This window comes from Saimiri boliviensis, chromosome 7, assembly GCF_048565385.1.
Source record: "Saimiri boliviensis isolate mSaiBol1 chromosome 7, mSaiBol1.pri, whole genome shotgun sequence".
NCBI lineage: Eukaryota > Metazoa > Chordata > Mammalia > Primates > Cebidae > Saimiri > Saimiri boliviensis.
Genome location: NC_133455.1, coordinates 26,574,023 through 26,600,570, shown reverse-complemented (window position 1 = coordinate 26,600,570; position 26,548 = coordinate 26,574,023). Strand labels below are relative to the sequence as shown.

At 41.4% G+C, this 26,548-nt stretch overlaps 1 protein-coding gene across 4 annotated transcripts in view; it reads left to right on the top strand.

Moving 5' to 3' along the window:
* Positions 1 to 26,548, top strand: part of RFX4 (regulatory factor X4) — a 183,032-nt gene that overhangs the window by 59,556 nt on the left and 96,928 nt on the right. For all 4 annotated transcript variants that reach the window (XM_074402290.1, XM_074402292.1, XM_074402291.1 and 1 more), the window contains one exon: positions 10,396 to 10,519. In XM_074402290.1, the coding sequence (XP_074258391.1) occupies positions 10,396 to 10,519 (124 nt within the window). The remainder of the gene's footprint in view (positions 1 to 10,395; positions 10,520 to 26,548) is intronic.

Genomic DNA, 26,548 nt, shown 5'->3' with positions numbered 1-26,548 from the left:
AGAGAGGAGGGAGGCCCAGGGAAGGACACTGGCCTCAACACCAAGGCGCCTGCCACCTGCCCGACAGTGCTGAGCTCTCCTGGGACATTTGGCTTGTTATTGGAATTGGGTTAGAGCTATTTGCTTCTCCTTCTTCCCCTTCCTTGCCACAAGCCCCCTCCCCATCACCCTAGAACAAATAACACCGCTCTAAGAACAAATAACACAGCAGCCAAGCAGCCTAAAATAATTGGGGCCACGTGATCTGGAGGCAACTCCCAGCAGAAAACAGGCAAATATTGTCAAATGCCTTCTGCCAAACACTTTCCAGCATCCTCGGTCACGAGGATTAGTAAATCCCAACTCACTGGGGATGGTGAGCGCTGCTGGAATCCCGGCCGCACAATAACCTCTATTCATGCAGAGAATTTCGAAATGGAAAGCAGCCTGTTCCGCAGTCCCGGCCTACTTGCTGCCAACACATGCCCCCGCCGTGCCCCACCCTCGCCTGCCACCCTTGCTGCCCTTACCCAGAGCTCCTTGTGCGCCTTCTGGGTAGGGACGTTTTCCCTTCCAGCAATTTACTGAAGAAATGAGGCTCTTCCAAAAAGGAGGAGGACCGAAGATCAAATTGTCACTTTCAGGGAAAGTTGTGGTGAGATTTTCCTTTCTTTTGAAAAAAAGTAAATAGAGGACTTGGGTGGTTGACAAGCTATCAATATTCCAAATTAATATGAAACAAAAATTAATTTCTCTTTAGAATGTTCTGGAAGGTCATAGGTATGAAATTGGGTTTGACACTGTTCCAAAGAAGAAATACATTGAAGTTTTAGACCAGATCACAGCTGCTAGACCAGACTCATTTGCTGTCACTGATAACCGACGTTTTGCTCCTGTTTGTGACTTGATTCTTACTCAACAGTGATAGAACATTACTTTCATGACATGAGTTAGGTAACATGGTTCTGAAAAGGGAGGTTGAACATTTTTAGCTCTGAATGCAACCAATGTTGCTAGATAATGCCACTAGATGTGACTGTGTCCTTCCAGATGACCTCGGCTACAGATGAAGGAAGGTCAGTCAAGCTAGGCAACTCAGTGCCAAGGGCAGAAATGTCTCAGGGAATGAGATGCTGGGTTGTGGAACCACGACTTAAAAAAAAAACATATTTTTTGCTGTGGGTAAATATGTCAAATGGTAAAGCCATTTGATGGGCAATTTTGCAATCCCATTAGCATCTGAAGTACGTGCACCCAGCAGCTCTGCTTCTTGATGCTGGCAGGGAGAAACGCTCCCACGTGGGTGTGTAAGGGAGCATGTAAGAAGATGTTCTGCAGGGCCCTATTTGTAATGGCAAAGTGCAGTAGAGATGAGTAGAGACTGGTATAGGTGGAAAGGGACCACTGAGGAGGTAGCTTCTGGTAGCGGGTGGTGCCAGAATGACCTCAGCTACTGTCCAGGACCACCAGGCTCTGGGCTGCAAGCCGGTAGCCTAGACCTCAAGAGAAGCATTGGCAACATCATGGAAATTTCAACACTGTGCTTTATACACTGCCTAGTTTTATCCAAAGAAAAAAGAGGGGACTTGAATAACCAAAAACTGGGCTGAGAGATTCTAGAAGCTGCCTAAGCTCAGGCCTTACTGGAACACTAATTCAGTAGGTTGTAGGTCAAACCCAGGATAGGAATTTGATGGCTACTTTAGACCACCTAGATCCAGTTTAGACATTACAATGGCAGAAATAAGTCTCTCATTCAGTCCTTTGCCCCACATCAACCAGACCTACAGGTTCAGCAATCACCCGTGGGATGCCAGGCTTGTGAGGTGATGTCACTGCTGAGCATACCTAATCCTCATGAAAATCCCATAGAGAAGGCAGGACAGTTACCTGTATTTAAAGAGGAGGAAACCAAGGTAGGTGACTCAACACAATGGAGTGTCATTGTCTCTTTCTACACAGAGAAGGGGACATACCTGACTCCCCAAGCAAATCCTCAGTAAGGTGGGAGCTGGGCCAGCTGAGGTCCCCTGAGAAATGTCAGGGTCCACGCAAACGTTTGTTTCTTTTTTTTTTTTTTTTGAGGTGGAGTTTCGCTCTTGTTACCCAGGCTGGAGTGCAATGGCGCGATCTCGGCTCACCGCAACCTCCGCCTCCTGGGTTCAGGCAATTCTCCTGTCTCAGCCTCCTGAGTAGCTGGGATTACAGGCACGCACCACCATGCCCAGCTAACTTTTTGTATTTTTAGTAGAGACGAGGTTTCACCTTGCTGACCAGGATGGTCTTGATCTCTTGACCTCGTGATCCACCCGCCTCGGCCTCCCAAAGTGCTGGGATTACAGGCTTGAGCCACCGCGCCCGGCCCAAACGTTTGTTTCTTATTGGCTCGTCTACTCAGCAGCAAAGCATGGCTTACTTGTTGTTTAATGAAATAGATTGGTTTTTTGTTTGTTTGTTTTATTTTGCTTTGGATTTTTCTAGACTTAGCCTCAGTCCTAACCAGAGCCCATATAAGCCAAAGCCCACCGTTTTCTATTCATTTGCTGTCTGGTGGTGTTATCTCCCTAGCTCCCGTCGTCCTTCTGGTAAACTGATGGCTTCTTGAAGGCTGGGGCAAGAGTAGTGTCTTCTTGTTCATGGCTGTATTCTATGGTGCCTGGCACATAGTAGGTGCTCAATAAATATATGCTGACTGCCTGACCAAATGAACGTCAGTCTCTAGCACACAGTGAGAACTTTAGAAGCATCATACCCGAGTTCATCCATTTTTGTTTTTGTCGTTTTGTTTTGTTGAGACGGAGTCTCACTTTGTCACCAGGCTGGAGTGCAGTGGCACGATCTCGGCTCACTGCAACCTCCACCTCTTGGGTTCAAGTGATTCTCCTGCCTCAGCCTCCTGAGTAGCCAGGACTACAGGCGCGCACCACCCTGCCCAGCTAATATTTGTATTTATAGGAAAGATGGGGTTTCACCATGTTGACCAGGATGGTCTCGATCTCTTGACCTCATAATCCACCCACCTTGGCCTCCCAAAGTGCTGGGATTACAGGTGTGAGCCACCGTGCCTGGCCCATGCTTTTAAAGCCTAACTTTGTCCAGATGAGTCACTATGGACAAGCCACTACTTCGTTGACCCTCCATTTCTTCCTCTATGTGATAGGGGATAGTGTTACTCATCTTGTGGGGTAGTGATAGCAAATCTGAACATCCCTGGTGCAGAGTAGGCAGTTGAAAATATAAATCAAATGTGTTAATATTAACCATGCTTTTCCTTTAACCACTCAGATATCAAGATTAATAAACTACCAGAGTCCTTTGACCTGTGCAAAAGCCTGCCTTCCTTCTTGGCCTTTTCTCCTCTCCCCTCCTTCCTCCTGCAGTGTTCACTGACTGTGTTCAGGATACAGTGCCAAGAACTATGTTAACATCCGTAGGAATTTGCTCTGGTCCCTGCCCTCAAAGGACAGTCAGTTTAAGATATAAAACATTGTGCCAGGCACGGTGGCTCATGCCTGTAATCCCAGCACTTTGGGAGGCTGAGGTGGGTGGATCACGAGGTCAAGAGATCGAGACCATCCTGGTCAACGTGGTGAAACCCCGTCTCTACTAAAAATACAAAACATTAGCTGGGCATGGTGGCGCGTGCCTGTAATCCCAGCTACTCAGGAGGCTGAAGCAGGAGAATTGCCTGAACCCAGGAGGTGGAGGTTGCGGTGAGCTGAGATTGCGCCATTGCACTCCAGCCTGGGTAACAAGAGCAAAACTCCGTCTCAAAAAAAAAAAAAGGAAAAAAAAATATATAAAACATTACCTGAATATTCTACAATATTATAAAATAATGCTGATCATTAGTCTTAATTGAGTGTTCCCTACAGTAAAGGGCCTCAGGCTGCGTGTGGATTCTTGTCCTCACAGCAAGCTTGGTAGATGAGTACAGTTTCTCTCATTTTACGGATGAATGGAGAGAGTTCAAGTAACATGCCCCAGGCTATATAGCTTGCAAGTGGTGGAGACAGGTTTCAAACTCAGTGATCTCAAACTCTAAAACCAGTGTCACCCGATGAAAGCTATTTGAGCCATCAGCTATAAGGAACTATGGCCATCCCTGGGAAGTAGTGAGAGCTTTAAGAGCAGAGGATGTGGCTTTTCTACAAACATAACAGTACCTGGCATTTAGACCATTGCAGCATTCTGCACTCTACATGTTATTGAAGGAATAAATGAATTTGGCAAAAGAGGAAAGGATTAAGAAGTGGTTAGCAGATGGGGTGGGTTGTACATTGAATGTAGTTCCATGGAAAGGAAATGTGAGTTGAGCCTTGATGCGTGGAGCATGGTGGAAGAGGTCATCCCTTGCGGTAGGAAGGTGATGAATCATGTGTGTGGGTGGAAGGTGACATGGTATCTCAGGAGCGGGAAATGGTCTAGTTTGCTGGAAAGAGGTATACCTGTGGAGAAGCAGGCCAGAGAAGGAGCCAGGGGCCTTGGATGCCATGGTCAGGAATGCGGACTTTCGTGGAGAGGGAACAGGGAGCCATTGATGGGTATAGACTACTGTCTTGTCCCAGTGGCTTGACAAGAGTTTTTTTTTTTTTTCTCTCTCACATAGTTTACAGTCTCAGATCTCTGTGACAACTTCAGTGATAAGTTATAATAGTTCATATTTTTTTAAAAATCCTGTTGTAAGGTCTGGAATTTCTGTAAAAAAAAAATCCTGTTGTCTTTTCTTTTGGTAAAAGAGAATTAAAAAGTTTTTGTTCTTGACATGCATGCAAGAACTTGAGAAGTGGGCACTTCGAACTAATGCAGAGCCACCTTTTGTAAGAATACATCGATCATGCTGCTCCCATGCTTATAAAACAATCGGTTTAAAAGATCTCTGTGTATACATGTAAGAAATCACAGGTTTAAAATGAGGACAGTGGGAAATTATGTCAGGTGCTGAAGCATTTGCTTTTCATTGTGAATTGCTGATACAAAGCTTCCTCCATGTGCCCTAGGAGGCCACATGCTGAAACCTTGTGAGGAGGTCTTCTTAAAAATATATAACTCAGATAATGACTCATGTTAGCTAGCAGACTGAGCTCATTATCTCTCCATAATAGGATAGGCTCAATTCAAATATAATCAAGTTGTTAAATAGAAGATAAGAAAATGGAAGAAGTGGGGATTTTTTTGTGATCATTAAAAAAAACCCAGGTATAATGGAGCATTGTTCACCATGTCAGACTAATGATGTCCTCTTAAAGAGAGAAGGAAACGAGAAAATTTCATCAGATATGAAGAGAAATAATTAACTGCCTTTCTTTCTGCTATGCCTTGGTCAGGGAAGTGGACATTCCAATTAGCAACTTTAGTACACAGGCAGAACCTCTGGATTTTGTGAGGTTTGGGCAAAGGTGTCATGATGCTATTCCTGTAGAAACTCATCAAGCATCAAAGGAACCCTTCCGTGCCAATTACATCCATTTGTTCATAGAGCTTATTAAAATGCTTCGTAGTTATAAGCCACCTAGTTACTTTGAGGCTCAGAAGCTCCGGAAAGAGGAACAAAAACGTGGGCTGAAATGTAGTTACTTAGGAGGCTCTGGCCTTTGACAGGTAACCGTTTAATTAGCTCAGCCTGTGTGAACCGTGACTTACATCCATCTGATTTGAATAGTTTGTTGCTGCTATGGGTTCATTTGATGGGATGTATCTTAACCACAATCTTGTATTTTCATCTTGACCTCTTGGTCAGATTTAGTGAGTACACAGCCACAAGATCAGCAAATAGAAACTGAGGCACCGGGAGCTTACATAAAGTAATCAGTGAAGGTACCAGGACTTTACTTGGAAACCCATGCTGTTTAATGCTGCATTTGAAAGCATAATTTTCACCTTTACCTCTCCTCTCCTTCTGCATTTCTGACTGTGGGGAATGGAACCCCCATTCATTCATTCTGTCCAGTTAGGAACCTGAGAGTTTGCTTGGTTGCTCCTGCCCCCCCTCACATCTGGCAACATGAGGCCCACACCCTAAGTGTTATCTCTGCCTCCACAACCACTGCTTCAGTTCATGCCCCAGCATTTCCTGCCGGAACTATTATAGTAGCTCCTAATTGGTCTCCTGTGTTCATTCATTCATTCAACAAGTCCTAATTAATCAGCCACTATGTGCCAGGCTTTGATCGTCCTCCATGGCCACCTCCCCTAGAGGTGCAGAGCAAATTTTCCAAAGATTGCATTGATCGTGCCACTCCCATGCTTAAAAAAATCTAATTGGTATTAAAGGATCTCTATTAATTTAAATAATAATATGCAAGATGAATTCTGAATGGTTTGAAATGCACCTTCGTTTAGGATGCTCAGAGATTTTTTTGGCCTAAATAAATTCTAGGAAGTCATTAATGAAAATAAGCAAAAAGGAATACTTTTATCTTCCCCACAGCTTGTCATACACAAAATTGCATTAATGACTAGGAAGTCATTAATGAAAATAAGCAAAAAGGAATGCTTTTATCTTCCCCACAGCTTGTCATACACCCAAATTGTTCATAGGTATGCATGAGACTGGAAAATGTTCCACTGCAAGTGTTAAAGTCAAATCTCTTTTAAAAATTGCTTAATGGAACTCTCAAAAGTCTAAGATAGCCAGGCGTGGTGGCTCACACCTGTAATCCAAGCACTTTGGGAAGCCGAGGTGGGTGGATCACCTGAGGTCAGGAGTTTGAGACCAGCCTGGCCAACAAGGAGAAACCCTGTCTTAACTAAAAATATATAAATTAGCCGGGTGTGGTGGTGGGCACCTGTAATCCCAGCTACTCAGGAGGCTGAGGCAGGAGAATCGCTTGAACCTGGGAGGCGGAGGTTGCAGTGAACCCAGATGGCACTACTGAAATCCAGCCTGGGTGACAGAGCAAGACTCTCTCAAAAGAAAAAAAAAAAGTCTAAGATGATACCTGTGAGACAGGTGTTTCATTCTTGTTTTTGTTGTTTGACATTCTTTTATTATACTCAAGCCATTCCTGGCAAATAGAACATATTTAAATTAATGTCAGTTATTGTTGTTATTGATGATATTATTATTATTATTCCTATAGCATCCTAGAAGCACTCGGGTCTTCCTGTCTCCTCTGAGTCTTTGTTTCTTTCAGTCCTCCTGAGTACAATTCTAATGCCTTTTTCTGAAAATAACATTTTTATAGTAACTCTTCAACTCCAAAGGGGTGCTAAATTCTTAAGCCAAATCATATCCATTTGTGTGGCATTTAAAGACCCCCTCCACCTGCCATGGTTCTTCCCTTTAGAGACCCCTTCACTCTCTCCACTGGGATCAGCATCTGCCATCGTTCAAAGCACATGGCATGTCCATCTCCCATCCTTGCTGTTCTGCTTGCCTGAAATGGTCCTCCCTCCCCCAACTACCATGGCAGAATACCAGAGAGGTTTGGAGTGAGACAAACCCTCCTACTTACTAGCTGCATGACTGGGCAAATGAGCTACACTCCCTGAGTCTCAAATTCGTATCCTGAAACATACGTGTAAATACCTACCTCGTACCGTACAGTTATTGTGAGATCAAATGAGACCGTGGATACCCAGCGCCCAGCACCTAGGAAGAGCTCAAGAGATGGTAGCTATTGTTGTTTTTTGTTGTGACACAATTCCAAACCCAATTCTTCCATGAGACTTTAATTATCTACTCTCATCTGCATGTCAGTCTCTCTGCTTTCCCACCTTCAACTGCACCTGTGGTCAGGAGTTTATCGTAATTAAATATTATTTTTTGTGTTGTGCATACTTCTCTCCAAATAGACTGCAAAGTTAACTAGGATGGATCATGTCTTATGCCAACACAAGTGCCTACAGGAGCCAGACAAGGACCAGAAAACAGACAGGGCACAAAAAAAAAAAAAAAAAAATAGGGAGGAGTGAGGACTCTGGCCAACTCCAGGGCACATGTAGCTCTGGCCAATTGTTGTCATGCGGGAATATGGGCCCAGTGTTGCCAGATCTCGGCTTTTTCAAAAGAAGCCAAAAATCCAGATTCTTATGTGCAGTGTCCTGAATTTTAAAAATTGGGCCAACACTGTTCAGGCCAAAACAAAGCATGTCTGTGAGACCCCAGTTTGAGAAAGCTGTCTGATTCAGAGGGCCCCTGCAAGTTTGTACACGAGCTGGTTACTTGGACCTCTGAACTCACTTTTATAGAGAAACAATGCCATGAATGGTAGTTAGGGGTCCAGGCTAACCCCCCAGGCTGGTTTTCATTCATACTGGACTTGAAGCTTAGGACAGTCCTAAGCAATCTATTATTCATATGAAACCCTTTTCCTAGGAAAACACACTTAGAATTCCAATTTATGATCTCAAAGACATACATCAGAATGTAAGCCCATTTAGGACAGGACCATTATTTTGTTCACCACTGTTACTTAATATCTAGAACATCACCTGGCATTTAGTAAATATTTGTTGAGTTAAATGTTATCTGTGTCTTTTTCCATCTGACTACCATTAATCTGTTCACTGTATGCAAACAAGGACCAGCTTGCTCACTGTGATATCCCCAGTACCTGGCAAGTGATACGATCAATAAATATTTGTTGAATGAATAAATGACTGAAATAATCTATCCATAAGACCCTTATTGAGCACCCACTGTCTGCCAAGAAATACGCTGGACCTCGAGGATACAGAAGTGACTCAGACACCATCCCAGCCTCAAGGAATTTGATCACCTAGAAAGGATTACCTCAACTACATTTCTGGGAACATTTCTAAGAACCATCCCTAGTTACTCAGTGTTCCCCTTCCCAGAAGGGGGATGGATGAAATGATCAGGAACCATTCAGCACCAGCTTTCATCTTAGCGCTGACAGGTCTGTGTCCCTAGGGTTGTATCCCCCTCTACGGGGCTGGAATATGAAATGACTGAACTGATGTTCTTGTAGTCACATGTTGGAACGAGTTGAGTGAGCGCTGCCCTTTCAAGTGGGTACCTTGTGGGGCCGTGTCCTCATTCCACTTCACTTATGACAGCCCTGGGCCACTTCTTTGGCAAATGCTCTCAGAGGGAGTTTTGAAGCCACTCGAGGACATTTATTTCATCATTTTAGAATTACGCCTTATTTTGGACCAAAAATATTGGGATTGGGGGATGGCTCTCCAGTCACTTTATCCCCCAAACTTGCTTCCAAATGACTTTGGGTTGTTTCCTAAAATCTAGTTAATGATCAAAGGAGAAAAGTTTTCTCTTGGTGAGTTGGTTGAGCAGTAGATGCTCCAGGCTTCGAAGGCATGACCCAAAAGAGAAGTTTCCAAATTGTGCCACAGCAGTTTTCTTGGGAAAGGTGTTTAACCTTCCAGAATGCCTAGGACAATGGAGGCATGATTCATTTGGATGCCTACATTCTGGTATTTGGGTTAAAGAATAATAAAATTTTTAAAACCCTGTCTCTGATTTTTGTTTATGTCTCCAATAACTAGCAGAGAGTCAGGAGATATAGTGCCCAAAAATGTTTTCTGGAGAGGAAGAATGAATGATGAGGAGGTCTGATGTCTACTCAGTGCTTACCAGGCACGTGCCAGGCACCATGCAGATGCTTATCACACGTTACCTCATCTGATCATCATAACCACTTTAGGAGGCACTTATAAATCAATCCCTCCAAAGGGAAACTGAGGCCTGAGCTTAAGTAACTTGCCCAAGGTCACCAAGCCAGCAAGTGACAAGGCTAGGTCTGTAAACTCAGTTGTAAAAAATCTCTCCTACAGAATCCCTAACCTAGACTCGCCAAGAAGGTAAGGAATGGGTATAGAATCATTCCTCCTAGCACAGCAGAGTAGAAGAGGATCCTAAAGTAATCATGGGCCAACTTCCTCCTCTGGTCATGAGACCTCCCTTCAGTCAGCAGATTAGTGGCTGTACGGCTGCATAAGTCTCTCCTTGGGTGTTGGTTTTCCCAGACGATCCCCCTCCATTGAGTTTGTTAGCCAAGGAGCTCCAAGATATTAACATCCTCGTTTGGCTTTTAGCTATTACAAAGGGCTCCTCAAGTGGGTCTGTGGTTCCAATCCTGGCTGACTGGGGCCCCCACAAGACCCTAAGTAGTTTTTGGAGTTTGAAAGTATCTGATCTACCCAGAACAAGGCCAGGCCAATGACAGTACAACGTAGAGAGTCTGGGAATTTGGGCTGAAAAAGTAGCCTGGAGTCATACCCAAAGGGGCCAGGATTCTGACAGTGTCAACTCACTAATGCCAGGCATGACCTTGGGCAGCTTGCTTTGTCTTCCTGGGCCCCAGTTTCTCCACCTGTAGAAAGAATGTTATTTCTAAGGTCTGCTCATCTCTAGAAGACTAGAAAAAAACAGATCGTTCTTGCTTGGGGCAGGTAACACATTTTTTGCTCATTGGGCATTTATTTCCCTAGGCTGGAGGAGAACTATGAGATTGCAGAGGGGGTCTGCATCCCTCGCAGTGCCCTCTATATGCATTACCTGGATTTCTGCGAGAAGAATGATACCCAACCTGTCAATGCTGCCAGCTTTGGAAAGGTAAGTCCAGCCTCACCAGGCTTATTCTCCCCATGACCCCAACTTTAAGTAATTTATGCACAGCTTTAAAGCATTTTAGTTTGTTTTTTTTTTTTTTAAGTTATCAAAGATCTTACTTTGGTACTTTGACAACTTCAACTTCACTGTGATACTTTGCTATCAAAATTTCAAACAGTTCAAAAACATTATAAAGTAAGAAGGGACTGTCTCACCTGAATTTCCTCAGTACTTAATTTTCACAAAGTAACATCTTTTCTCTGAGAGGCAAATATTGAACTCACAAATGTGTTACATGGATGTCAATCAGCCTGGAACAGGCAACCTTCTTGGCTTAGTCATGTGGATGCTTGGAGGAACTGGAAATGGCCCTGTATCCTTAGATTGGAGGGGTGGGGTCCTCTACAAGGAGTGATTCTATTTGCATTGTCACTGCAGTCCCGACTGTTCTCTTTACACTTTTTTTTTTTTTTTTTTTTTTTTTTTGAGATGGAGTTTCGCTCTTGTTACCCAGGCTGGAGTGCAATGGCACGGTCTCGGCTCACCGCAACCTCCGCCTCCTGGGTTCAGGCAATTCTCCTGCCTCAGCCTCCCTAGTAGCTGGGATTACAGGCGCGTGCCACCATGCCCAGCTAATTTTTTGTATTTTTAGTAGAGACGGGGTTTCACCATGTTGGCCAGGATGGTCTCGATCTCTTGACCTCGTGATCCACCCGCCTCGGCCTCCCAACGTGCTGGGATTACAGGCTTGAGCCACCGCGCCCGGCCCTCTTTACACCTTATAATAAAAATATAATCTACATTCAGAGCTATGTCTACAAAAAATTGTTAGCACTGATCATTCCCATTTAATAGGCCAAGGAAAGCTATTGGGGCATTCTTTAAGACTGATCATTTATTTATTTGATGGCTAAAAATCTATGTTTAACACCAAAAAATACCCAATTTGAGTCAATACATGTAAACTCTTCCTCCATTTGTTAACTTCCTTTTCCTATGTGTAATTTTTCCTGCATCTGCTTACAAAAATAAGCTTGTTCTCCACCACAATTCTTTACCAGTGTTCTGAGTGCAGGAATACCAAGGGCTGAAATGGCAGAAAGAGGTCCATGTATGAGTTTCAGGAATTCCCTTTTCAGATCCCCAACAGATAAATCATCTGCAGGAAAAAACAAAGAGCAGTTTTAGGCCTGAGCCAACCACCCTGGAGAGCCCAAAAACTGAGTGGCTGAGAAATGGCTGCATTCTAGAAATGGGAGGATGCTCTGCGGTGACTTTGGGAGGGTAAAGCGTTTTTGTGCTGCGTTAACACGATTTCCACAAAGTGAAAGAAATGTTTTTAGAAAGTCAGTGGAGAAACAACCTTTGGCTCTTCCGTTCATTCATTTCTTCAGTCCCTCAGTATTGATAGAGACTGGCTATGTCAGAGGCCCTGTGTTAAGTAGTGGCAATGGAGACCCAGAAAGGATCTCAGTATGACTCTGCTATGGAGGTGCCCCCCAGCAGGTGGGAGAAAGGAGGGCACACACTGTGAATGTGTGTGCTATGAGCTTGGCCAGGTGTTTGCAGTGTCATCTACAAACCCACTCGCAGAGGCCACAGTGGAGAGCCCAGATAAATCCTCTTACATACAGGTTGGGGGACAGGTTGGGTGAACCAAAAGACTGGGAATCCTGACTTTCCTGGACTTAACTATCTAACCTCTCTGAGCGTCAGCTGCTCCAGCTTCCTCAGGGGGATGTTGCCAGATTCAACTGAAATTATGTCAGTGGATGATGGAAGGTACTGTTTACTCAGTCATCCAGTAACTCAGACATATATTAAGCACCTACCATGTGCTATTATAACTGTTGCTGTTACGAATTCTGCATGAGATGTCTGTGCATAGATACAAATAGACATTTGTTATCTTATATTCTGCAAAACAAACAAAATCCCTCACCACTTTTAGAAACTCCAGTTTGCCTGCATAAGAACCCTCTATTCTCTCTTTCTCAAATACTTTTGTAACCCTATTAGCTTGTGGTTTTCTTGACCTCCTGATCTAGGTAAAATCAGTTTATACTCACGCCTTTACCTCAGCACCCCAGTCTCATTCTCATTTTAAGTCTCAAGCCTGCTCCAAGACTTTAGCAGCTCTAAAGGCATTTGCAATCTCAGGGTCACTTTGACTAGGGACACTTCCTTCTAGTCATGAGCCATGTGTGGCTGTTTAACTTAAACAAAATAAAAACTTCAGTTCATTAGCAGTTGCATTAACCACATTTCAAATATTCAAGAGCCACGTATGACTAGAAGCTACCATATTGGTCAGTGCAGAATGGAATGTTCCCAGCATCACAGAAAGTTCTGTCAGACAGTCCTGTGCTATACCACAGTGAGTCAAGGAGGAAACTGAGCACCCGCTTTGCTTTTCTCAAGACAGCCTGCAGGGAGCCTCTGTGATCCTAGTAGAGTGAGATTTGTAGGAGAGGTTTACATCCCAAACAGGGTCCCACTGAACAGGCATCACATCCCCCACTTCAAAATGCTCTTCAGCCTCTTCACCACAGTGGGGGCTTACTGGCCCTGCCCCTGCTGCTCCTATAACCAGTCCCAGCCCTTCTCCACCCTGCTATCTCCCTTTTCTCTACTTCCATCTCCCTTCTCATTCTCTCTTCCTCCTCCCTGAGACACCCCTTCCTCACTAAGTGTCATCTCTTCTTCGATCTTTGGCTTCTGCTGACATCTATGTCCATAGAGGTTATCTCACTCACCCTAAATGGCTTTTCAAAATATTTTACCAAATAATACATTTCCTCCCTAAGAATTACAGTGACAGCTGCTTCCAAAATAGTCATTTTTAAAAAACATCCAAATTCCGTCTTATCTTCAGCCTGAAAACAAGGAAATACTCTAATGGCATTAAAAGCACAAATGCAAATGCTCTGTGCAGCTGCCTTGCCATCAATTTCAAATGGACTGGGAATTGGGGCTGTCCTTCCAGCCACAGAGGACAGGAGCTGCCTGCTAAGGGTTTCTACACTGAGCTTGCTGGATTGAAATCCCAGACACATTTGCCTTTCCTGAGGACTCCAGCAAGCTGCAGCTGCCCTCTCCTTGAGAGAAAAAGACTAGTTGTTCTGTGAAACTTTGAGGTGAAATCGTGGACAGTCTTCCTTTGAGCAGATTCATCCAAACTTATGATTCATTGGTGAGCTATTACCTTAGAACAGGCAGGTTTAATATTTCAGTTTAGCTTTTAGAGAACAAATATATCAGTAGTAATCTCTACCCAGCTTGCAAGTAGGCTGAGGCAAAACAGACATCAATGCTGAAGCTGTCCCCCAGGGTGACCTGGTTGGGATACTCTTCTTCATAAAATGGATGGCAGTCATTGCTTCGCTGCAAGTAAGATCTGAAATGTAAATCCTCTTTCCAAGTCTGTGGCCAAGCCCCATAAGCACTGGCTTCCAGTAATGCTGTATTGACTTTGGGTCCCAGAATTAATTTAGGGAGTGTAGAGAATGTGAAAGCTTTCAACTGAAATGGTCTTGTGCCTGCTTTTGTTGTTAAGGGTAATGAAAGGTCACCTGACTTGGAGTCACTGAACTTTTCTGAGCTCACATTTCCTTATCTTTAGACAGGAATAATCCCTCACAAAACTAGGGATAAAATGAGACAGTGCTTATGAGGATGTTTTTTGAAACTGTAAAGTGTCTACCCAACAAATAAATCATCATTATCTAAATGATGGCCCCATTCCATCTCACCTCCCATATTTCTTTACCATGCTTTATTCTTCTTTATAGCATTTATCATGACTTGAAATAGATACATTTACACATTATAGTTCTCTCTCTATATATAGAGAGAGCTATTTTTCACTACTGCTCTTCTAGGCTTGCCAAATATACATATATATGTATGTGTGTGTATATATATATATATATATATATATATATATATATATATATATATGCACATACCATGTGAGTATAGAGAAACATTTTATGTACATAATGATTTTGTTTTATCTGTCTCCTCTAGAATGAAAGCCCTATGAGGACTTTGTTGTTCACTACTCATCCCATACAGCCAGAACAATGCCTGGCATGGAATAAGCCCTCAGATATTTGTTAAATGTTGTATGATTTATATTTACATTATTTGTCAGGGACCATGTGAATCATTTTTACATATGTGAACTCATTTAACCCTCATGATAATAGCCTTATGAAACTGGTGTTGTATCCATTTTCCATTAGCTCATTTACTGAGTAGGAATGAACTCATTGAGGTACACATAGAAGCTAGCTGTATTTTTACTTACTTTGAAGAATTGCCTGCAAAGCTTTCTGTCCAACTCTTCCTGTTCTGATGATGATGTCTTCAGAGGGAACTCCCATAGCATCTGGCCATGTTCACCCATCACATTGGTCTTGGTTTAATAATTACAGCTCAGTCTCAGCTATTAAAAAGTGCAATTCAGTCCAATTTAAAACTTCAATCTCACATCTAAGTCAGAGCTTCTTCCTCCCTGTGGCTCAGAATTTGCTCTGGGAAAGAGGAGTAGGGTCAGCCTTTTCTCCTTCCCTTTCTGGCTCCTCCAGGGTTGGGGTGGGAGACAGTAAAGGAGGAAAGGCAACAAGAGTCATTTGACCAACTGGTGCTCGCTGGGGCGTCTCTTAGTTATCAGTGCCTTCTGCTATGACTGCCACCCAAATGCTGGGGTCAGGTGTCCTGTTACAGGTTTTGGAGAGTCTCTGTGGGTCTCTGCATTAGCTGAGAGATGTGTTCTCCAGCCAACCTCCTACCACCTCCACTCACAGGCTGCTTTGACCTCTCCAGTAACCGAGTAGTCACTCTGTAGCTCTCTTATTTTGTTGGAAGCATCTGCCTAACTCACGGCACAGCGAGTTTTACACCCTGATTTTTTCTTTTCTTTTCTTTTTTTTTTTTTTTTTTGAGATGGAGTCTTGCTCTGTGACCAGGCTGGAGTGCAGTGATGCGATCTTGGCTCACTGCAACCTGTGCCTTTTGGGTTCAAGCGATTCTTCTGCCTCAGCCTCCTGAGTAGCTGGGACTACAGGCGCGTGCCACCATGTTTTTGTATTTGTTTCTTTTTAGTAGAAATGAAGTTTCACCATGTTGGCCAGGATGGTCTCGATCTCCTGACCTTGTAATTCGCCTCGGCCTCCAAAAGTGCTGGGATTACAGGTGTGAGCCACCGCGCCCAGCCGACACCCTGATTCTTAGAGATACCAAGAGGAGCCCCAGAAAAGCAGAATTGACAGATAGAACAGGCTGAACTCAATGAAACACAAACAAAAAATAGCTTTAGTTTGTTCTAAGTTTGTCTATGGCCTACTTCCTTCCCTGACCCCGATGGTTGCATGGCAGCTTTAATAGCTTTTGGGTTATTGATTATAAGAACAAACATCTTCTCAATAATTAAGACTGGTTTTTAGATGTTAAAAGTCCAATCCAGTCCAGTTCTTGAATTTAAAACTGCAGTCTCACATCCACTTCGAAACTCCTCCCTAGCTCAGCTTGGATCTGCCTATCTGTGGTTTGGGGACCCACAGTGAGGAAGGGAAGAGTGTGATCTGATCTTCTCCTCTTTCCTGACCTTTCCCTCCTGCTCCTGGTCCCTTTAGATGTGTTAGATTGAGAAAAAATTCTTCTGGAATATAACTCTAGCTCTCCAGGGAAATAGTAAAGTAAATTTTTAGAGAACAACAGAGCTATAAATTGAAACAAATATATGGTAATAGGGATCAGAATTGGCATACATATGACATTGTCCAAGTTTATCAATAGGCAATTTTTAACAGATGATAGAAGTGTCTGGCTCTGTCTAACTTAGAATGCAGCATTCAGTTTTCATACAATGAAATGGCAAACATTTATGTATGGCTTTCTGAATACGTGGTACTGTTCTAAGCACTTAATATGTATCGACCATGTCTAGTTCTCTAAATAACTCTATGAGGTAGATACTGTTACTATTGTCTGCATTACATGGATGGTAAACTGGGTCCCAGAGAAGTTTGGTGATTTGCCAAGTTCACACAGCCAGTAAGTGGTGGACTCAGGATGTGAACTGGGGAAATATGGCCCCAGAGCCCATGCCCTTAGCCACCTCATTTACACAGGATGAGTTATTGCAGGGCTAGGCTAGGTATGTGTGGAGGCAGGTTTTGTGCACACTGTTGTCCTTTTGACTTGGTTAGTCATCAGTAGTCATCTGGTAACCTCCTAGGTGATGGAATTTGGGAGAGATGTCTCAGCCTCTCTGTGTCTCAGGGGTCAAGTGTGCTGATCACTGCAGTTGAGAAATGGTTTCCCAAATCTTCACAGCTGAGGTGTTCTGGGTACTGTGAACTCTGGGGTACTGGGCACCACCTCCCTCAGCACCTGGGTTTATCCATTTATCTAATATTCATTTATCTCATGTCTGTGTGGGCCAAGCCCTGTGCTGGGAGATGGGATACAGAGTGAAGTCTACCTTCAAGGGATGACCCTGCAGAAGAGACATATGCACATGAGTTACTGCAAAACAAGATGGCAAATGCACCTCCTGAGTATGAATGCAAGATTGGAGGGACACAGGATTGGAGGGATGCTTCCTCCTTGTGGGGGTGAGGGGCAGCCTGAGAACCAGGCTGTTCACGGGAAAGCTTCAGGCACTGAGCATCCCCCTCCCTCAGCCACAACGCTGGTAGATCCATGGAAGCTGAAGTGGGTGTTTTAATTTCACCAGAAACCTCCTTCTCCTGCTTAACTATTGGTCTTTCAGAAACTCTAAAACAAAAACTCTACCCATATGAAGATGGAGCACCACTGCATTTGGCCAAGAAGCTAAATCTTTTCAGAAAAAAACTACTGAATCTCAGATTTTTGAGCCAAGAGAACATCTCTAACCTACAAATAGGTTGCTCTCTAAGCATTTGTAAGATGTATTTCAGTAGAGCAGAGGTCCACAACCCCTGATCTTTGGACTGGTACCAGTCCATGGTATGTTAGGAACTGGGCCACACAGCAGGAGGTGAGTGGGTGGGTGAGTGAGCAAGCATTACCTCCTGGGTTCTGCCTCCTATCAGATCAACAGTTGCATTAGATTCTCATAGAAGTGAGAACCCTATGGTGAACTGCGCTTGTGAGGGATCTAGGTTGCATGCTCCTTATGAAAATCTAATGCCTGATGATCTGAGGTGGAACAGTTTCATCCTGAAACCATTCCCCCAACCTATCCATGGAAAAGTTGTCTTCCATGAAACTGGTACCTGGTGCCAAAAAGGTTGAGGACGGCTGCAGTAGAGACCACAAAATGAAAGAATGTCTTCTTCAACTAACATTTATTGAGGGTCCACCATGTGCTGTAGCCAAGGAATTTCCAATAATGTCAGGTTTTGAGCCCTGAACTTGAGGATCTATCACCCTTACTTGCTATGTGATGATGGGCAGGTCCTTTTCCCTCTCTGAACCTTACCTCCTCCATCTATCAAACAGGAAAGTTAGTTTACAAGCATATGAGGATCCTTACCATATTGGCTCAAAACACTTTTCAACTACAAATCATAAAATAGCTAACAGTGACTCTGTGCCAGTTCCTGGGAAAATGCCTTTTCATAGATTATCTCATTTGCATACCTTTGCATACCATGCATGCAATCCTTGCATATCCTGTGAATGAAATGCTGTGATTTGGGTTTTTTATTTGTTTGCTTAAAACTTTTTAAAAGAGAAATTTTAGGTTAACAGTAAAGAATAAGTACAGAGATTTCCCATGTACCCCATCCCCACACTTGCACAGCCTCCCCCATTATCAACATCCCTCACCAGAGTAGTACATTTGTTACAGCTGATGAACCTACATTGACACATCATCACCCAAAGTCCATAGTTTACATTAGAATTCACTCTTGGTGACTTCACTCACATTGGTGAATTCACTCACATTCTATGAGTTTGGACAAATGTATAATGACATGTGTTCATTGTTATGGTATCATGCAGCATATTTTCACTTCCCTAAAAATCCTCTGTTCTCTGCCTAGTTCTCTCCCCCTGTCCCCTAACCCCTGGTAACTACTGATCTTTTCACTGTCTCCAGCTTTGCCTTCTCCAGAATTTCATTTAGTTGGAATCATACACTATGTACCCTTTTCAGATTTGCCTCTTTACATTCACAATATGTATTTAGGTTTCCTCCCTGTCTTTTATGGCTTGATAACACATTTCTTTTTAATGCTGAATAATATTTCATTGTCTGGATGTACCATGGTTTATTTATCCACTTACTTACTGAAGGATATTTTGGTTGCTTCCCATTTTGGCAATTATGAATACAGCTGCTATAAATATGCATGTGCAGGTTTTTGTGTGGACATAAATTTTCAACTCCTTTGGGTAAATACCAAGGAGTGTAATTGCTAGATTGTATGGTGAGATTTTGCTTAGTTTTGTAAGAAACTGCCAAGCTGTCTTCCAAAGTGGCTATACCATTTTGCATTCCCACAGCAATAAATGAGAGTTCCTGTTGTTCTACATCCTCACCAGCATTTGGTGTTGTCAGTGTTCCAGGTTTTGGCCATTCTAATAGGTATGTAGTGGTATGTCATCGTCATTTTAATTTGCATTTCCTTGAAGTCATATGATATGGAGCATCTTTGCATATGCTTATTTACCATCTGTATATCTCTTTGGTGAGGTATTTGTTGAGGTCTTTGGTCCATCTTTTAATTGGGTGGTTTGTTTTCTTGTTGAGTTTTTAAAGAGTTTTTTGTATCTTTTGGGCAATAGTCCTTTATTAGATGTGTCTTTTGCAAATATTTTCTCCCAGCCTGTGGCTTGTCTTCTCATTCTCTTGATGTTGTCTTTCACAGAGCATAAATTTTTAATTTTAATGAAGTCCAGCTTATCTATTATCTTTTTCATGGATTGTGCCTTTTATGTTGTATCTAAAAAGTCATCATCATAACCAAGGTCACCTAAGTTTTCTTCCATGTTGTCTTCTAGGTGTTTTACAGTTTTTGTGTTTTACTTAGATCTGTGATCCATTTTGAATTAATTTTTGGAATGGGTATAAGTTCTGTATCTAGATTCTTGGTCTTTTTTTTTTTTTTGGATGTTTATGTTCAGTTGTTCCAGCACCATTTTGTTTAAAAGATTGTATTTGCTTCATTTATTGCCTTTGCTCTTTGTCAAAGATGAGTTGACTATATTTATGTGAGTCTATTTCTGGGCTATCTATTCTGTTTTGTTCTATTTGTCTATTCTTTTGCCAATACCATACTGTCTTGATTACTGTAACTTTGTTGTATGTCTTGAAGATGGCTAGAATAAGTCCTCAATTTTTGTTCTTCTTCAGTATTGGGCCAGCTATTCTGAGTCTTTGGCCTTTCCATGGAAACATTAGAATCAATTTATTGAGAGACACAAAATAACTTGCTGGGATTCTGATTGGGATTGTATTGAATCTATTAATCAAGATGGGAAGAACTGACATATTGGCAATATTGCACCTTCCTATCCATGAGCATGGAACCTCTATTTTTATTTAATTCTTCTTTGATTTCATTCATCAGAATTTTGTGGTTTTCCTTGTATAGGTCTTATACATAGTGTGTTAGATTTCTACATAAGTATGTCATTTTGGGGGGATGCTAACATAAATAGTATTGTGTTTTCAACATCAAATACTACTTGTGTATTACCAGTATATAGGAAAGTATTTGATTTCCATATATTAACCTTGTGTCTTACAATCTTGCTTATTAGTTTCTGGAGGATTTTTTTTTTCTTTTGTAGAATCTTTTGGATTTTCTACTGGGACAATTATGTCATTTGTGAACAAAGAGTTTTATTTCTGACTTCTCAGTGTGCATACATTTTATTTCCTTTTCTTGTCTTATTGCATTGGCTAATGCAGTATGATATTGAAAAGGTGTGATGAAAGGGGACATCCTTGCCTTGATCTTGATCTTAGTGGGAAAACTTTGAGTTTCTTACTATTAAGTATAATGTTAGCTATAGGGTTTTTGTAGATATTCTTTATCAAATTGAAGAAGTTACCCTCTATTCCTAGTTTGCAGAGAGGGTTTTTGTTTGTTTGTTTGTTTGTTTCCAAATTATGAGTGGGTAGTGCAATTTGCCAAATGCTTTTTGGGCATCTATTAATATGATCATGTTTTTTTTAGCCTGTTCATATCATAGATTACATTAAGTGATTTTTGAATGCCAAACCAGCCTTGCATTTATCTGGGATAAATCCCACTTGATAATGGTGTATAATTACTTTTGTACATCATTTGATTTAATCTGCAAATATTCTGTTAAGGATTTTGGCATCTGTGTTTATGGGAGATTGGTCTGTAACTTATTTTTAATGTCTTTTTTCTGGTTTTGGTACTAGGTAACAGCTGACCTCATAGAAGAGTTAGGAAGATAGTCCTTCTGCTTCTGTCCTCTAAAAGAGATTGTAAATAATTGACAAAATTTCTTCTGTAAATGTTTGGTAGGATTCACCAGTGCACCCATCTGAACCTGGTGCTTTCTGTTTTGGGGGTTATTAATTATTGATTCAATATATTTAATAGCTATAGACCTATTCTGTCTGTTTCTTCTCATGTAAGTTTTGGCAAATCAAATCTTTCAAGAAACTAGTCCATTTCATCTGGATTATCAAATTTGTGGGCCTAGAGTTATTTATAGTATTCCTTTATTATCCTTACAATGGCCATAAGATCTGTAGTGGTGTCTCCTCTTTCATTTCTAATATTACTAATTTGGGTCTGCTCTCTTTTTTTCTTTGATATCCTTGCTAGAGGATTAACAATTTTATTACTTTTTTCAAAGAATCAGCTTTTTGTTTCATTGATTTTCTTTATTGATTTCCTCTTTTCAATTTCATTGATTTCTGCTCTAATTCTTATTGTTTCTTCTTCTAACTTCAGATTAAATTCACTCTTCTTTTTCTAGTTTCCTAAGGTGGAAACTTAGATTATTGATTTTATATCTTTTTTCTTTTTCAATATATGTATTCAGTGTGATAAATTTTCCTCTAGTCAATGCTTTCACTGCATCTCACAAATTTTAATGATGTGCTTTCATTTTCATTTGGTTCAAATATTTTTATTTCTCTGAGATTTCTTCTTTGCTCCATGAGTTATGTAGAATTGTTTTATTTCCACATATTTGAGGGTTTTCTAGTTATCTTTCTGTTATTGAATTCTAGCTTAATTCTATTGTGGCCTGAGAGCAGGCATTATATAATTTTTGTGTTTTATGACCCAGAATGTGATCTACCTTTATGAATGTGCCATGTAAGTTTGAGAATATATATTCTGCTGTTTTAGGATGAAGTCGTCTATTAATGTCAATTATATTGAATTGATTCATGTCCTTACTGATCTTCTACCTTACTGATTTCCATTTCTGATAGAGGGGTATTGAAGTTTCCAACTATGATAGTAGATTCATCAATTTTTTCTTGCAGTTCTATTAGTTTTTGCCTCATGTAGTTTGATGCTCTGTTGTTAAGCACATGTATATTAAGAACCACTGTGTCTTCTTGAAGATTGGATACCTTTACAATTATATAATTCCCTTCTTTATTCCTGATAAATTTCTTTGAAGTATGCTCCATATGAAATTAATACAGTTATTCCTGTTTCTTTTGATTAGTGTTTTCATAGTATATTTTTCTCCATCAGTTTACTTTTAGTCTATATGGGTCTTTATATCTAAAGTGGGTTTCTTATAGACAACATATGGTTGGGTCTTGTTTTCTGATTTGCTCAGGCAATCTTTGTGTTTTTTTTTGAGATGGAGTTTCGCTCTTGTTACCCAGGCTGGAGTGCAATGGCACGATCTTGGCTCACTGCAACCTCCGCCTCCTGGGTTCAAACAATTCTCCTGTCTCAGCCTCCCGAGTAGCTGGGACTACAGGCATGCGCCACCATGCTCGGCTAATTTTTTGTATGTTTAGTAGAGACAGGGTTTCACCATGTTGACCAGGATGGTCTTGATCTCTTGACCTCGTGATCCACTTGCCTCGGCCTCCCAAAGTGCTGGGATTATAGGCGTGAGCCACCACACCTGGCCAATCTTTGTTTTTTAATTGATGCATTTAGACCATGATCTTCAAAGTGATTATTGATAAAATTAGATTAATATTGACCATATTTGTTACTGTTTTCTATTTGTTGCCCTTGTTGTTACTGTTTTTGTCTTCCACTCTTCTGCTGCCCTTTGGAGTTTTAATTGAGCATTTCATATCATTCCATTTTTTCTCCTCTGTTAACATATCAGTTATACTTTAACATAAAAATACCTTTTAAATGGCTGTCCTAGAATTTGCAATATATATTTACAACTAATTCAAGACCCTTTTCATATAATGCTATACCATTTCACAAGAAGGGTGAGCACCTTATAATGAGAAAATCATAACTTTGCTGCCCTCTGTAAAAAAAAAAAAAGCAAAATTACCCTAATTCTTCCCTTCCCTTTCTCCTGTATTTTTGCTGTCATTCATTTCACTTTACATAAGCCTACATGAGCATGTGTAAATGTATGTAATTATGTATCTGATCATATATATAATCAAATATTTTGTTGATATTACTATTTTGAAATAAACTGTTGGGTTTGTTAGATCAATTAAAAACAAATATATATTCACATACACACATACTTCAGTAAATGTTTTAATTAATATACACATCAAATATTTTGTTGCCATTATTATTTTGAATAAACTGTCATCTGTTAGATCAGTTAAAAAAGAAGAAGAATATGTTTTTATTTTACTTTGCTTATTCCTCTTCCTTTCTTTGTGTAGATCTGAGTTTCTAACCTATATCAATTTCCTTCTCCCTAAAGAATTTCTTTTAACATTTCTTGCAAGTCAGGTTTACTGAAAACAAATTCCCTTAATTTTCGTTTGTCTGGGAAAGTCTTTACTACACTTCAGATTTGAAGGATAATTTCTCAGTGTACAGAAACCTAGGTCCATAGGTTTTTTCTCTCAGTACTTTAAATATTTCATTTCACTCTCTTCTTGTTTACATGATTTCCAAGCAGAAATCAGAAGATGGTCTTATCTTTGTCCTGTATAGGTAATGTGGGTTGTTTTTCTCTCTGGCTTTTTTTGGGATTTTTTTTTTAATCTTTGATTTTCTATAGTTTGAAAATGATATGCCTTGATGTTGCTTTCCTATGGTTTGGTTTTTTGTTGTTTCTTATTTGACATTTATCCTGCTTGGTGTTCTCTTAGCTTTCTGAATCTGTGATTTGGTGTCTGACATTAATTTGGGGAAATTCTCAATCATTTTTGTTTCATGTATTTCTTTGCTTCTTTTCTCTCTTTTTTCTCCTTCTGATATTCTTATTATGTGTATTTACATCTTTTGTAGTTTTCCCATAGTCCTTGGATATTCTGTTCTGTTTTTCAGTCTTTGTTCTTTTAGCTTTTTAGTTTTTGAAGTTTCTGTTGAGATATACGCAAGCTTCAGCTATGTCTAGTCACTTACAAATCCATCAAAGTCACTCTTCATTTCTGTTACAGTGTTTTTGATCTCTGACATTTCTTTTCGGTTCTTTCTTAGGATTTCTGTCTCTGCTCATATGGCCCATCTGTTCTTGCATGCTGTCTACTTTATCAATTAGAGCCCTTAGCAAATTGATCGCAGTTGTTTTAAATTCCTGGTCTGATAATTCCGATATCCTTGCCACGTCTGGTTCTGATTCTTGCTGTTTCTTTAAATTGTGTTTTAGCATGCCTTACAATTTTTTCTTGGTGGCTGAACATGATGTATCAGGTGAAAACGGAACTGCTGTAAATCTCCTTGAGTCATGTGGTGGTAAGGTGTGTTGCGGGGGCAGGGGAAGAAATCTATTGTCCTGTGATTAGGGCTCAATCCTTTAGTGATCCTATGCCTCTGGACTATGAACTTTACAAGTGTTTCTCCATTTTTTTTCCTCTCCTCTTAGATGTCACAGGATGGCTAAAGTTGGCTAGAATTGGATATTTCCCTTCTTTCACATGGAAGGTTAGAGGGGACTGGCGTTGGGTATTTCCCTTCTCCCAAGTCAGTTAGGCTCTGATAATACCCCAGCAGGTTGGGCTCTGGTTAACTAGCTTCTCCTGAAAGCAGCCCTTGTTAAGAAGAACAGAGTCCTTTGGTGTATTTCAAAATGGTGCCTTTTTCTCCTCCCGCTGCCAGCAGTATGAGGGACTTTTTCTCTGATATTTTCTGTGGAAACCTGTTCAAACTCCTAAAGGTATATCTGTCAATACTGTGTGGGTTCCCCTATGATTGGGCCTCCCTGGAGTAATTTTTTAACTTTTAGCCTTATCTGCATTAAGCCTTCACAGCTTGTCAATGACAATTCAGGTGTTCCTATCCCAGCATTGACTCCTGAGGCACATGCCACTCCTGAGTCTCTGCTCCAGGCAGCCACGACTCCCTGTATTTGCCTGTCTCTCCAGTCTTGGGGCAGCAGTTTGCTCTGTGTCCTCCCCTCTCTTAGGGACCCAAGAAAAACTGTTATTTTTCAGATGTTTTTGCTTTTTACTTGTTAGGATGGAGTGGTGGCTTTAAAGCTTCTTATGTGCAGGACCAGAAACTGGAAGTCAAAATGTTGTTTTATTCCCACTTAAAGATGAGGTAGTTGACTCCAGGGCTTATGTTGTCAATATTGGATTTCTGGTCAATGCCAAGGAACTAAACACTGGAGCGTTCTCTGTAAAGTAGATCCTGGGTGGAAACCAGAAGGTCTATGAGTTATTAAAGAAATTGGGGCTGTGGTGAAAGATGTCCCTCTCCATTCCTCAATAGTGGCTTAAATAAATTAGTGGTCCTACTTTTCTTACATAAACTAAGTCTAGAGGAAGGTAACCCAGCTGTAGTGGGACAGCACCTAAGAGCATCAGAGACCCAGGTTCTTTCTGTCTTTGTGCTCTGCCATTTCTAGCAGATGGCTTCCAGTTTCTATATCACATCATGGTCTAAAACGGGCTTGCCCAAACTACGGCCCGCAATGCAGCCCCCTGAGGCCATTTATCCAGCCCCCTGCCACACTTCAGGAAGGGGCACCTCTTTCATTGGTGGTCAGTGAGAGGAGCACAGTATGTGGCGGCCCTCCAATGGTCTGAGGGACAGTGAACTGGCCCCCTGTGTAAAAAGTTTGGGGACTCTTGGTCTAAATTGATTGCTAGACTCCAAAGACTATCTTCCAGGAAAGAAGTAGGAAAAAAATGGGGAAAGGGGAGAAAGGTCAAAACTCCCAATTCAGTCAACCCCCTTTAGACTCTCCCAGAGCCCAGCCCAGTGATTTTCCCCTACATCTCATCGTCTGCCTTTGGCTATCAGCGAGGCAAGAATATGCGGTCCACTCTATCCTGGAATAAAAAATAGGGTTTGAGCCAGGTGCAATTGGTACAGGCTTACCATCCCAGCTACTCAGGCAGGAGGCTGAGGTGGGAGGGTTGCTTGCACCTCCGAGTTCAAATCCAGCCTGGGCAACACAGTGAGAGCCCATCTCTTAAATTTTTTTAAAATTTAAATAAATAATTAGGATTTATTTACCTTGGACTGAGGACAAAGGGGAAAAAAGGGAAATAATTAGGGTTTAGTGGGGAAGGAGTAGGCAGCTAGCCATTTTATCCACATAAGGACATTTCACATGTCTATGCATCCTTGTATATGCTACAGCTATGAAATGGAACTCAGGAACCTGGAAGAGTATGTGTTATTCTCTCAAATTATGAGCTTATGGGAAGTAACATAGGTGGTAAAATGTGATCACTTACGACTGTGGAGGGTGACATGATTCATGGCCAACAATTTGTTGAACTTTTCGGGAAAAGGCAGGCTCATGGATAGGCACTAGACAGTTATGATACAGTGTAATTTGAATACGTGGAGAGGCCATTTGGCCTTGAAAATATACCTTCTGAAATAAAGGCTTAATGATGTCTTAAATTCCACAATTCCCCTCCTTTAAGTCTGTAAAGATGCAACTAGAATAGGGTAAGATCAT